Source organism: Leptonotus elevatus, chromosome 5 (genome assembly GCF_054856555.1).
Source record: "Leptonotus elevatus isolate MCC_2025b chromosome 5, RoL_Lele_1.0, whole genome shotgun sequence".
Taxonomy (NCBI): Eukaryota; Metazoa; Chordata; class Actinopteri; order Syngnathiformes; family Syngnathidae; genus Leptonotus; species Leptonotus elevatus.
In genome coordinates, this window is record NC_141243.1 from 2,288,652 (window position 1) to 2,303,295 (window position 14,644).

The 14,644-nt window shown below is 43.7% G+C and overlaps 1 protein-coding gene across 3 annotated transcripts; it reads left to right on the forward strand.

Moving 5' to 3' along the window:
* Positions 1-7,086: 7,086 nt before the first annotated feature.
* mymk (myomaker, myoblast fusion factor) lies at positions 7,087-13,969 on the forward strand. 3 transcript variants are annotated; one of them, XM_086075360.1, is made up of 7 exons: positions 7,087-7,302; positions 8,728-8,842; positions 10,500-10,648; positions 11,629-11,745; positions 11,875-12,015; positions 12,928-13,002; positions 13,069-13,969. In XM_086075360.1, exons 1-7 carry the CDS (start codon positions 7,168-7,170, stop codon positions 13,162-13,164), a joined length of 828 nt encoding a protein of 275 aa, XP_085931486.1. In that variant the 5' UTR covers positions 7,087-7,167; the 3' UTR covers positions 13,165-13,969. The 3 variants fall into 3 exon arrangements, with proteins under 3 accessions (XP_085931486.1, XP_085931487.1, XP_085931485.1); XM_086075361.1 differs by having other exon boundaries at positions 12,928-12,984; XM_086075359.1 differs by having other exon boundaries at positions 12,928-13,969.
* The last annotated feature ends 675 nt before the right edge of the window (positions 13,970-14,644 follow it).

A 14,644-nucleotide genomic window follows, 5' to 3' on the forward strand; every position in this document is an offset into this window, starting at 1 on the left:
TACTGACAAAAAAAATCTTCCAGAAGTTTTTCTGGAAACTATGCAACAACCTCTTGCGGAACATCTTACAGAACATATGCTAAAACATTTGACAGAACCTGCACTAGACCATCTTTGGACTGAACAACTGACAGATCATCTTAGACAGATCAGCTAATTGAAATTTTTTTTTTTTTTTTTTACAGGTGCAGCGGTTGCAAAGCGCTCATCTGGAAAAAAAAAAAACACCACATCTTCTAAAACCTTTAATAGAGCATTAAAAAAAAGTCTAGCACAACCAGAAACTCTAGAACCTCTGCCAGGACTTCTGATAGAATAACCTTTTTTTTTTTTTCAAAACTATGATACAACTAGAACATTTCATATTACTGCTGGTTGACCTACAACATTTTAAAGAAATGCTGGCACTTCTTCTCGAAACTCTAACCTGTCTTATCGACAGTTGGTAGAACTTTTTTTTTCCAGAACCTCTCCGAGAACATGTGGCGACCGTGGCTCAGGGTGAGGAGACGGTCATTCATGTGCCGTTGTGTCCTTGGGCAAGGCTAATCGCGCTGGCGTATGGGAAGGCGCAAATGTTTTGGCGGTGGTCGGAGGGGACGTAGGCACACACTGGCAGCCACGCTTCCGTCAGCTGTGGCTACTTAAAGTAGCTTAACGCCGCCATAGTGTGAATGTGGGAGCGCTTCAATAATGCAACCACTGTGAAGCGTCTCGGTAGAAAATCCCGATATAAATCAGATGCATTATTATTATTATTATGATTACATCATACAGAACTGCTGGTAAAGCTTCTTCTGAAGTCTCGACTAAAACATTATACAATACTAGACCGTTTTTAAAGGAGTGCTCATCGAACTTCTTTCAGAAGCGCAGAAAGAAAACTTGTCAAATCGCTTTTAGATAATCTTGCTTGAACAAAAAAATGACTTCTTCCAGATTTTATGATTTTTTTTCCTTTTTTTTTTTTTTTTTCTTTTTCTATAAAGAGCTCAGTATTGTTCATTCGGAAATGTCATCATCATTGCTCTTTATTTTTTATTATTATTATTTTTTTTTTAAATTATTATTATTATTATTATTATTATATATATTTTTTTTTGTGTGTGGGTGAGTATGTGTATGTGCGTGCATGCGTGCGTGCGTGCGTGCGTGCGTGTATTTGTTAGCTCACCCAAAAAACCTATTAGAAAAAATCTCATACCGTTCACCTAAACCGAACACCGCCGTCAGGAGACCCGAGGGGACCAAAGGAAAACCAAGGAAGGTGAAATCCAAGCAGATTTGATGATTTAACACATAACACAAGCGTTGCTAGAAGTTCTGCAGGAGAACCGAGCTCACTCCGAAGCATTGGGGGACCTGTTGTGGGAAGAAGGCCCGATGGGGGTTGAAAGGTGTCTGCTGTGTGTCGGGGAATGAGGAGGAAGCTCAATGTTTTCTCAGATGCGTCCAGGAAGTCTGCACCACGTTCCGTTCCCACAGCGTGTTTAGACTGCCTGGTCCGGAGGTGACGAGAGGAGTCTGCTCACATTTCAGCGCCTCCTCGCAGACGTGAGCACTTCTTTTCATTTCTTTGCCAGAACAGAATATTAGCGTGACGGGTGACGGGCCGGCTCCTCCTTAAAACGTGGGGCCCCGGTCGGCGGCTCGCGCTTCTCCCCCAAAAGACGACGCTCCACAGCGCGCTAAAGCTAAAATGCTAAAAAAAAAAGAATGACTTTTTACAAGCTGTCTGTTCTCCCCACTTTCACATTCCAGAACCTCCCGACCCCCCTTTGGCGCCTTACTTCAAGAAGAGAGGGTTCGCCCGAGATTGAGGGGGGTTGGGGGTACCGCTCTTTCCATTTGATGACGTTTTTTCTACGTTCGTGTTCTCAGCATGATTTACGTGACACTTTGAGAATGCAAAATAGAACCTAACAGCATAACTTCTAAATGAACTTGTCGTAGAATATTTTGTAGAACTTGTTTAAATGAACCTCTAGTAGAATGTGTGATAGATAGATCGAACCCTGACGAAACAAATTACAACCGTCCATACAATGGTTGGTGGAACATCTAATGTGGAACCTCAATTGGAACTGGATCTTGTCGAGCTTCTAAAGGAACCGATGGGACAGCCTATCAAATAACATCTATAAAATGCTTTACGGAACCTCTCATATAACTGGAAAAATTTACAATTAAATTTACAGTAGAACCTATGACAGCAACTCCAAGAAAATGAAAGAACATCTGATGGCCTCTACAGTAGAACCTCAAGAATAACAGATAATAAAATGTTTGGCGGCAAATCTAATTGAACCTAAAATGTACACATAGAGCATGTAACCGTGTTCCCTCGTTTTCCTCTGGGGTTCGGTTCCAAAAAATAGCCGCAATAAATGAAATCCACGAAGTAGCTAGCTTTATGTTTTACATTTATTATAAATGTTTTAAGGCCCACCCACACACACACACACACAAAAAAAAAAATAAAAAAAAAAAATAAATAAATAAAAGAGCAATGATGATGACATTTCCGAATGAACAATACTGAGCTCTTAAAAAAAAAAAAAAAAAATGTTTTAAGGCTCTAAAACCCCTCACCACACGGTTTATACACTTTTTCTCATCGAGGGATTTACATTTTCTCACATGTCTCTCTTGTTTAAACATTTTCAATGTTCAAACCTTCATCAATGTTATGCAATTTAAACATTACTGTAAAAAAAAAATTGCCCTGCGATTGGCTGGCAACCAGTTCAGGGTGTGCCCCGCCTACTGCCCGAAGCCAGCTGGGATAGGCTCCAGCAACCCCCGCGACCCTTGTGAGGACAAGCGGTACAGAAAATGGATGGATGGATGTAAAAAAAATGCATGCAAAATTGCACTTTAAAAAATCCACGAAACAGCGAGACCACGAAGAGTGAGCCGCGTTATAGCGAGGGAACATTGGAAACCTCGAACGGAACATCGATTATAACCTATGAAAGAATCTCGAAGAAAATGTCTGATGAAACATCAAATGGCACCGATGGCAGCGCTTCGAATAAAACCTCAAATGATAGCTCTGGAAAAATCTCGAATGGAACCTACGAAATAACCTCTAATATAAAGATGTTACAAAACCTCAAATAAAACCATCTGGTAGAACCTTGACCTGCGGAAGCTCAATTGAAAAATAATAAAAATATCTCCTAGAACATCTAACGGAACATATGATAGCACCATCAATATCAACTTCAGAAGAAGTTCTAATGGAATCCATGAAACAATCTATAATGAAACATGCAATTGAACACATGAAAGAACCGCGACTAAAATATCTGCCAGAACGTCGGATTTTGAGTGCAACTAAATAACCTCTAGTCGAACCCACTAATGAGACCTACAGTGTGAAACCTTTAGTATAACTGACCCTGCTATAAAAAATAATAATAACACACACAAAAAAAAAAACCTGGTTGAACTTCAGATGGAAACTTCAGTAGAAAGAACCTCAAATATTATTTAGAACCTCTGATGTAAAATTGTAGTGGAACTGAATGTGCAGAAGAACCTATAGAAGAACCTCTGTGTGTGTGTGTGTGCGCGCGCGCGCGTGTGCGTGTGTGTGCGTGCTCGTTAAAGTAATTAACCACCTGTATGCGCCTTTCGCTCTTTCACACACACACACACACACACACACACACACACACACACACACACACACACACACACACACACACACACACACACACACACACACACACACACCCTCACACACACACACACACACACTCACACACACACACTCACACACACACACACACACACACACCCTCACACACACACACACACACACCCACACACACACACACATTATGTACTTACAATGTTGTTGTGACTTCCAAGTATGTGTTGTGTGTCCCCATTCAGTGGCGAGCGTCGGGCGAGCGTCGGGCGAGCGTCGGGCGTGTGCAGCCGGTGACATGACAAGGAAACACTGTGACGTGGGAAGGAAGATGCCAAGTGAAGGTCTGAAGTTTGAGGGAGGACGTGCTCATTTTCCAAAAGAATGTTCAAGCAGGTGTGAAACTGAGGGAGGACGACAACTGCCACTGTCATGGGAACAAATGCATGCAGAAAATAACCTACACACGCACACACACACACACACACTTCTACATGTACACAATAAACTCAAACACAACACGGGGCACATACACACAAAGAAACACAACATTAACACAGTCACAAATGACACACATGCACACACAACACACAACACACACACAAAAACGCAAATAGAATCTCTAATAGAACCTCAAAAGAGAACCTGTGGTTGAACCTAAAGAAGAACCTCAAATTAAACCTTTGGTGGAATCTCAAGGAGAATCTATGGTAGAACCTGCGACACCCACCATTTTTTAAAACTTCCAATCGAACCTCTGGCAGAACTTTTAATGGAACCTATGGAAGAATTTCTATGAAACCTCAAGTGGATCCTCTCATAGAACCTTCTGTAAAAGCTCGAGTGGAACTTAAAATGTAACCTAGAGAAAAATATCTCATAAAAACTGGTGGAACTTCTCATAGAACTTTCGATACAACCTTCTTTGAAATCTTAGGTAGAACCTATAATGGACCCAATGCGATAACCTACTAAGAACCTCTAATAAAACCAGATAGGACTTACAATGGAACCCACGAGAGAACCTATGAGAGATCCTATACAGAACCTATAATAAAGTCTCTGGTGGAACCTCTGATACAACCTGCTATGAAACCTCCGTCAGAACTTTTTTTTTTTTTTTTTTTTTAAGGTGTGAGAGCCAAAATGACATTTTTATTGCTTTAAACGCGTTTTCAGCCCCTGATTGTACACTTCAGGTGAAAATGTCAAAATCTTCAAAATGAGCAAAAAAAAGCACAATGAAATTAATGCTTGAATCATCTTCAAGTTGCTAAAATACACAAATGAAAGCAAAAAGTTTGAGTCTACAACATTTAGTTAAGGTGTGAGAGCCAAAATGAACTTTTTATTGCTTTAAATGCATTTTCAGCCCGATTGTACACTTCAGGTGAAAATGTCAAAATCTTCAAAATGAGCAAAAGCACAATGAAATTAATGCTGGAATCATCTTCATTTTGCTAAAATACGCTCCGTCAGAACTTATAATGGAACCTATAGGAGAACCTGTAAAGAACCTTAAATAAATCATATATTGGAACTTCTTATTAAACTTATGGCAGACCCAGCTATATATAATGGCACCTACAGAGCAACCTATAGAGAAGTAAAACCTCTGGTGGAACCTCTCATAGAAACTGCCGTGATCTTATTCGGCTTCAGTATTCGAACCGTACCCGAGAGCAGCCGCATGGAGTGTCCAGGTGTTCTAATGACGTGTCCAGGGAGTGTGTTTGCTTCACTGGATGGAACAGAAGTTTTTTTTTTTTTTTTTTTTTTTTCCAAGGCGTCTGCAATAAATCTGCCCCCGCGCAGAAAGTGACGGATAAAAAAAAAAAAAAGGTCTGTGTCGAAGTCTGGAGACATTTGGCCCAGCGTCCCGCCCGTCTCGTCCCGCTTGACGTAAAACATCCCGGCGCGACCATAAAGCTTCCACGGATCAACACGCCGTCATTCATCATCATCATCGCGGCCGTTCATCTGTCTGTCTGTCAGCGGGACGCACGGCGAAAAGACGGACGACGCAGACCCAGACGCTTTTTTCCAGGGACGCGCGTTGGCCGCCGGGAGGAAAAGAGGCCGTTAAACATCCTGGAATCAAGATACACGTCCGCGCATTCGTTTTTTGATGGATTCTTCCACGCCATCGAGTTTGACATCTTTACTAAAAAAAAAAGAAAACAAATCAACAATCATGTGGACAATTGGCAGAAGCATGAAGAAATAACTGTTGGTTTTGTTCCAGTTTACCACCTGCACCTTCTCTGATATAAATAAACATGTTCAGCGAAAATAAATATTTTTTTCTGTTCACGCATTTTTCACTGTAGTCTTACTTGCATTGTTAATGAAATACTTAAATGTAGTACATAAACTTAAAAAAATAAATCCATCCATCCATCCATCCATTTTCTGTACCGCTTGTCCTCACAAGGGTCGCGGGGGTTGCTGGAGCCTATCCCAGCTGGCTTCGGGCAGTAGGCGGGGTTACACCCTGAACTGGTTGCCAGCCAATCGCAGGGCACGCAGAGACGAACAACCATACTCACAATCGCACCTATGGACAATTTGGAGTGTCCAATTCACCTGCCATGCAAAAAAAATAAAAATAAAATAAAATAAAAAAATTATATATATATATATATATATATATATATAATTTTTTTATTTTATTTTTATTTTTTTATAAATAAATGGGTTTTCTCCGGGTACTCCGGTTTCCTCCCACATTCCAAAAACATAAAATAAAAAAAATAAAATTAAAAAAATTATATATATATATATATATAATTTTTTTATTTTATTTTTATTTTTTTATAAATAAATGGGTTTTCTCCGGGTACTCCGGTTTCCTCCCACATTCCAAAAACATAAAATAAAAAAAATAAAATAAAAAAATTATATATATATATATATAATTTTTTTATTCTATTTTTATTTTTTTATAAATAAATGGGTTTTCTCCGGGTACTCCGGTTTCCTCCCACATTCCAAAAACATGCATGGCAGGTGAATTGGACACTCCAAATTGTCCATAGGTGCGATTGTGAGTATGGTTGTTCGTCTCTGTGTGCCCTGCGATTGGCTGGCAACCAGTTCAGGGTGTAACCCCGCCTACTGCCCGAAGCCAGCTGGGATAGGCTCCAGCAACCCCCGCGACCCTTGTGAGGACAAGCGGTACAGAAAATGGATGGATGGATGGATATATATATATATATATATGTCAATGTCAATGTTAGCACCGACGCTAACAAATGTAGCAGCAAATGTTTGGCTGGCGTCCCATGATGCACGGCTGCTGCGCAAACAGCTGCGCCGCGGTTGACTGCGCACGTGAGCACTTCTCGCACTCCGCGCACTCCGCGCACTCCGCGCACACGCCCCCGCGGACATTTGAGGTGTTGAAGCTCCACGGGGGGACAGCTGGACGGCTCACTTCCTTCACTGCTCCCGAACACTTTCTCCCGGGATCTTGCGGAGCAACGGGCATTTCCATCTTCTTAACCAAGATGGGGGCTTACATCGCCAAGATGCTGCTGCCCACTGTCAGCAGCGTGGCCTTCCTGCCGGCCGCCAGCGTGGCCGCCAAGCGAGGATTCCACATGGAGGCCATGGTCTACTTCTTCACTATGTTCTTCAGCGCGGTGAGACGTCGTCCTCACATTGGATTACTTTCTTCGTTGTGTCCATCTTTGCTTTGGATTGCGGCCTAATATAGATGCTGGATAACGTGCACACAAAATATATTTACTTGGGGGGCCACAAAATAGGCATAACGTCTGTACACAGTAAATTCTGTAGAGTAGATGTTACTCCGTTGAGAGTAAATTTGACTCTATTTAGAGTAAATTTGACTCTATTTACAGTAAATTTGACTCTATTTAGAGTGGGACCATATAGTTCAATTTTAGAGTAGGATAATATTTACAAAAAATATATAAGTCACTCAAGGGTTGAGGAATGAACTCACAATCTTCAGTTTGGGAAACTGCCACACTATCACCTTGCTTATCTCCAAGAGGCCAAAAAAACGATGTTTTGGTCTATATAATTTGGTCCCACTCTAGAGTTGGGAAGATTCCAGCTGACACGAGCGATATTCGAACACACAGCAGGAGCTGCGTGGCTCAGGGAGCAGATTGGCTGTCTTGTTCCTCAACCCTTGAGTGACTTTTTTTTCTCCCAATTCTTTATTTTACTCTCTTCCAAATGTAAATGTTACTCTTAAATTGAGTGTATTTGGTCTCGCTCTAAATAGAGTCAAATGTACTTTACAGAATTTACTGTGTATGAATATTAATTTGAGATCACTAATTATTTTCCTTTTGTGGCCACAAAATACTAATTTGTGTGTGTGTGGGGGGGGGGGGGCACAAAATAGGTGTTATGTGCATCAAGTACCGTACTAATTGTAGCCAAAAAAAAATTGATTTGTGATGACAAAATACTGCATATAACATTCAAATGTGTGTCCACAAAATAGGTTAAAGATATGCACAAAATACTAATTTGTGGCCATGAAATATTATTAATTCATCAAGAGAAAATATGGATTTGTGGCTACAGAATAGCTATAACGTGGGCAAAAAATACTAATTTGTGGTCACAAAAAATTCATTTGTGGTCACAAAATACCAATTTTGGCCTACAAAATAAGTAGAACGTGCACACAACATGCAAATTTGTCACCATGAAAGATTTTTTTCTGGCCACAAAATAGGTTTAAGGTACGCAAAAAATACAAATTTTTTGTCATGAATTACTCTTTTGTGGCTACGAAATAAGTATTACGTACGCACAAAATGCTCATTTGTTTACATTGGAAAAAAATACTATACTAAAAAATAAAATGCTACATTGTATGTACACAAAACGAATGTGTGGCATTCGTGTACCAATGTTCTATTTTGTGGACACAAATCAGTAAACGTGGCCTATAAATTAGTATTCCGTGCACAATTATATTATTTTTATACCTATTTTGTGCACATATTGTGGCCACAATTGATGGCTGCAATTCCCAACGGATCTGACCGGGCGACTCCATTTTTGTTTCCTGACGTGTGAAGATCTACCACGCCTGCGACGGGCCGGGCTTGACCATCCTCTGCTTCATGAAGTACGACATCCTCGAGTACTTTAGCGTGTACGGCACGGCGCTGTCCATGTGGGTGACGCTCATCGGTGAGTCCCACCGCAATGCTAGCCGACGTGTGATTGGATGCGATTTGTAAATGACATTACAAAGGTTTAAGCTAACGTGGGGTGGAACTATAAATTGATGACGACCAAAATTAAAACACTTGCCGGATCACACACTTAACCAGCTGCTGATAACACGTGCTGCACACACATACGCGCCAGCAGGTCCAACAGCTGATTGGATGAGTCTATTAAAAGACCCGTGTGACTTTTTGAACTCAGTTGGGCCGCAATTTGTGTGGCATTAAAAAATCATGTTTTCATTTCCAAACATGGGGACGGGAAAATTGAGTAGACTCGGAAGTGGACTTTTAGGAGATTCGACGTCCAAGTGGACTTGTGTGGATTTGTTTGGACTTCTAAGAAGACTTGTGAATAGACTTGTAAGTGGGATTTGTAGGTGGACTCCTTACGGGTACTTTTTGGGGACAGACTTCTGAGTAAAATATGTTAGTAGACTTGTAAATAGACTTCACAAGGTACTTTTTTAGGTTGAGTTCAGTGGTTGTGGGTCGACTTAGAAATACAATACACTAAGAAGTCCAATTCTAAGTACACTTGTTAGAAGACTTATCAGTTGAATAGGTAGTGACTTGTAGGTCGACTTCTAAGATTTGACTTGCAAGCGGAATTTAAAAAGGTTTTCTAAGTCGACTTGTAATTAGTCTTCTAGACTTGTAAGTGGCTCTCGGGAGATTTGGAAAGGGTACTTTGGAGACTTGTACGTGGTTCTCGGCTTACTTGTAAGTATTGTTAGAGTAGACAATATTAAGTATTGTACTCTTTGCGTGTTCAATTAACTGAATGGTGAGATCCTGGTGAAGAAGTCCCTTTGCAAAGGTAAATAATTATCAGAAGCTTCTGATGACAAAAGCTGACGACACTGAAGCCGTGTTCCATCAGATTGTGTGTCAGGCTCTCCGGCACATCATTATTTATTGAAAAGTCGGTGAATACGAAAAGTCTCCACCCATCAGCCCACAGTACATTTGATTACAACTCAGTGAATACAAGAGAATCTGTTCCCATGGGTATAAATCAGATTAGAGAAAAACAATAATAATAAGCCTGTGACTCCCTTCTTCCGACCGGCAGAGACCGGCCCCAGACTAAAACTCCCTTTTAGATAGCAAATGGAATAAACCCGTTGCCCTTTCTCTCATGAAAGTAACACAGATAAAAAATACAATTCTATTCATTGAGCCATACTGCTATAACTAAATCCAAAACGGCTAAAATATAAATTGAAACTGAAAAACAATGTTAATAACTTAACATTATACACGAAGGTGGGATTCTATGCGGACTTCTTTGTAGATTTCAGAGGTAGGCTGCAAAAGTAGACCTGTGGACTTTGAAGTGGACTCCTAAGTAGACTTGTTGGCGGTTCTCAGAAGACTTGTCATTGGACTTTTAAGTAAGACCTGTAAGAGTATGTCTTAGGAGGAGCAGACTTTTCAGTAGACTTGTACGTAGATCCCCGTAGACTTGTAAGTAAGCCGAAGACATTTGAAGTGGACTTCTTTATAGATTTGCAAGTAGACTTTCAGTTCAGTTCAGTTGCCGGCGAACTTCTAAGTGGACTTCTCAGCAGACTTGCAGGGGGTACTGCTACGTGGACTTTGTTTTGTGCGCTCAGCTCTGGGCGACTTCGAGGAGCCCCAGCGTTCCAGCCTGACCATGTTTGGAGTCCTGAGCATCGCAGTGCGGATCTACCAGGACCGCTGGGGATACGGGATCTACTCGGGTCCCATCGGATCGGCCGTCTTCATCATCACCGTCAAATGGGTGAGTCCCGTTACCACAACCCGACCAGTAGAACCAACAGAACCAGTATAAGGTGAATCCACACTTTGTCTCCCTCCTTCTCTTCACCTTCATCCACTCCCATCCTTATGACGCACCTGCTCCTCCACTTCATCTTCACCTTCATCACTCAATCCTTTCTGTCCTAATCCTCCCCACTCCACCTTCTTCTCTTCGTCCTCCTCACATCTCCTCCTTTTCATCTGCACCTCCTGATTTTCACCCTCCTCTTCCTCCTCCCCATTTCCTTCTACTTCACCATCTTATTCTTCTCCCTCCACTTCACCTTCCACTTCCTCCTCACCATCCTCATCCGTTCCATCCTCGCCCTCTCCTCGTCCTCCTCCATTTGACCTTCACCTCCTCTCTCATCCATTTTTTTCCTCTCCATCTCCTGCACTTCATCTTCACCTTCTCCTTTACTTAATCATCACCTGTCCATTTCCGCTTAACCCCTTCTCTTCCTCCTCCTCCTCCTCCTCCTCCCTCACTCACTCTTCTCCTTTTCATTGTCACCTTGCCACGACCTCCTCTTTCTCACCCTTTGCCTCCTCATCCTCCTCCCACCTCTTCATACCAACCTCCTTGTCCTCTTCCAACTCATCCTCGCCTCCTCCATTTTATCCTCACATTCTCTCCTTCCTTTTATTCATCACCCCGTTGCCCCTCTCCTCCTCTCCCCTGATCATACTTGATTTCTCATCCTCCGCCAATTCCTCCTCAACCCCTCCTCTTCCTTTTCACCTCCTCTTCCACTTCAACCTCACCTCGTCCGTCTTACATCAACTTCACCTCTTTGTTCTTCCTCCCACTTTTCATCGCCCCTCCTTCCTCTTCTCTCTCACCTCCTTTCTCCAAATTGCTCCTCGCCTCCTCCCCTTCCTCACCTCCTGGCCGCTTTTTGTCTTCACATTCACTACATCCTCACCCCCCCCGCATCACCCTCCTTTTGATCCTGTCAGCTTCAGAAGATGAAGGAGCTCCGTGCGGTGTACCCCGACAAGCGCGTTTACACCCAGCAGGTCGGACCCGGCTGCTGTTTCGGCGCTTTGGCCCTCATGCTGCGCTTCTACTTTGAGGTTCGCCATCAGCGAGCCGCCGGACGTCTCGTGTCTGCCCATCAACACGCGTTTGGGTACTATAACCCCTGTGTGTGTGTGTGTGTGTGTGTGTGTGTCTGTGTGTGTGTGTGTGTGTGTGTGTGTTAGGAGTGGGACTACGCCTACGTGCACAGCTTTTACCACCTGTCACTGTCCGTGTCCTTTGTCCTGCTGCTGCCCAAGAAGAACCGCTACGCCGGCTCGGGCCTCAACGCCGCCAAGCTCGGCTGCTGGGCGCTATGCTGCTGCGTACGTGACAACCTTTTTATGTGCAGCGCGCTCAGCTCCTCCTGCAATTCATCTTCACCTCCATCTGTTCTCCTCTCTTCTTTTTTTTCCTCCTTTTTCGTTCTTACTTACGCCTCTTCATCGTCACCGCTCATCTCCCCCCCACACTTCCTCCTCAACTCCTGTACCTTTTCTTCACCTCCTCAACTCTTACTTCATCCAAACTTACTCCTCCCGGCTTCCTCCTGGGTCCCTCCTCCTCCTTATCCTCACCTCTTCCACTTTCTCCTCTTCATCCTCACCCCTTCACCTTCCATCTCACTCCTGTTTCCTCTTCCTTCTCCTCCGTTTCCTCCTCTTCCACTCCCTTCCCTTCTTCCTCAACTCCTTCACTTCCCTTCACCTTTCCACTCTCCCCTTCCTCCTCACTTCTCCTCCTCACCTCTTCCAACTGGACGTTTTCTCTAACCCACCCTCATCTTCCTCCTCTTCCTCCTCATCGTGTCCACTTCATCTCCCTCCTTAACCTTCCGTTTCCTTCTCCTCCACTACATATCCCCTCCTCTCCTTCCTCAACATTCTTGCTCCTGTTTCCACGTGATCCTCTGTTACATCTGCTCCTCTGAATCATCCTCCTTTTCGACTCCTCTTTGGCCTCCTCGTCATCCTCACTTCCATCTCTTCCTTAACTCCTGCACTTCCTCTTCACCTGTCTCCTCTCCCACCTCACCTTCTGCTCTCCATGGCCACCTCCTCCTCCATCTCTTTATCCTCCTTCAATTACTCCTCATCCTTTTCCTCTTCTTTCTTTAACTACTGCACTTGCTCTTGGCCTCCCTCCTCTTTCCCGATGTCTCCTCTCTCCATCACCTCCCCCTCCGATTCCTCCTCCCTTCAATGAACTTTACTCACCGTTTCGGCTCACGTTCACAGAGCATGTCGCCGGCCTCCTACAAGGAGAAGAAAAACACGCCGGAGAAGAAAGAAACGGCAGGAAAAAAAGACACGGCGCAGAAGGAGAAAAAGAAGATGTCGGCATGCCGCTCGCTTTTGAACGCCCTCGCCGCGTCCGAGAAGACCCCCGCGTTACCCGTCTTCTCCCCGACGCCCTCCACGCCTGTCAAAGGCACCAGCATCAGCAAGCTGAAGGAGATGAACGGATGGAAGTGAGGCAGGAACACCGAACAAGGAAGGGATGCTGGGCGGACATTTTGTGTTCAGCTGCTGGAACAATTTAGGTGCAGCAGGGGAAGGCGAAACCACAAAATGGTGGCTGAGAGCACAAAAAATAAACACACACGTGAACACACACATGAAAAAAGAACACAGACACACAAAGAAACACGCACACACTCGCTCTTACACAAATGTGAGATGAATACACACTCGCACAATCTGACTAAAACACACACGCACATTAAGTGCAGGCTCACTATTTGGCAAGGGGAAGACGAGGTTAAGAGGTCTGGGTTTTCTTTCATGGGCAGGTGAAGTTCGCGCAGCGGCAGAAGCGGGAACGTCGCGGTCTTCTCATTAGCGCTCCAAGGCGGTAAAAATTCCAAATGGTCCCTGAAGATGCGTAAAAAAAAAAGCAGAAATGTGACGTTTAACGGAGTGATAAAACAAAAAAACACACGCACGCACACACGCTGCTGCCGGGCCAAGCAGACAAGATGGTCGGCGTCCAGAACTCATCAAGAGTCTTGGCGCGCGCGCGCCGCAGACGCCACCGCCTGCTTCCTTTCCTCGAGAGGAAGTCCACCCATCAAACACTCAGACAGACAGACAGACAGACAGACAGACGGGCGGGCTGACGTTTGGCTGTCCGTCCGTCTCTCTGGAGGAACATTTCACTGCAGACAATTTATACATTTTGGACATGTTTGCTCCCCTTGCTGCCTCGCCAGTCACTTTTACTGGTGTGTGTGCGCGCGCGTGTGTGCGTGTGTGCGTGTGTGTGTGCGTGCTTGATATTGTATGTGTGTGTGGTCCGAGGTGTGTTTTCCAGTGTAAAGAGTAGCATTACGTCAACTCTGTCAAAAAGAATTTTGGTGTCTCCCATCCAGACAGAAACTTCAAATTCCCCCAAACCACAAAACACTTGTCTTGGGCACGGCAGCGCTTGCGGCTTTGGCTGCAATCACTCCCGAAAAACATTCACCACCTCGCTCACGTTCTGGCACTCCGGCTTTTGTGGTTTTAGGCTGTTGAGGAACGCGCTCGTCGTCGAGATGAAGATTTGTATGTAGTCAACTCTATAATTGAGTCAACCGTTTTAAACCGTTTTTAAACCGCGACAAGGGGCAGCATTAATGAGGTTATTGCTGTTGTAATGTACAATGTATCATAGGGGATAACCTACTATGGCTAATTCACACTCGGAAGGGCACTATAAAGTGAATGGGGAGTGAGTCCCAACGCCGCAATGAGGTTCTGGCTCACTATTTGGCAAGGGAACTTTTGGGGCGCATATCCAAAAGTTCACTATTTGGCAAGAGAAATGTAAAGAGAACTCACACACACACACACACAAATGCATGAATATACATGTGCACACGCACACAGACTCACAATTTATCACACGTACACACACGAACATACAAACACGTACAGTTGCACACAAGCTCACACACACTTTCAAACAGGTACA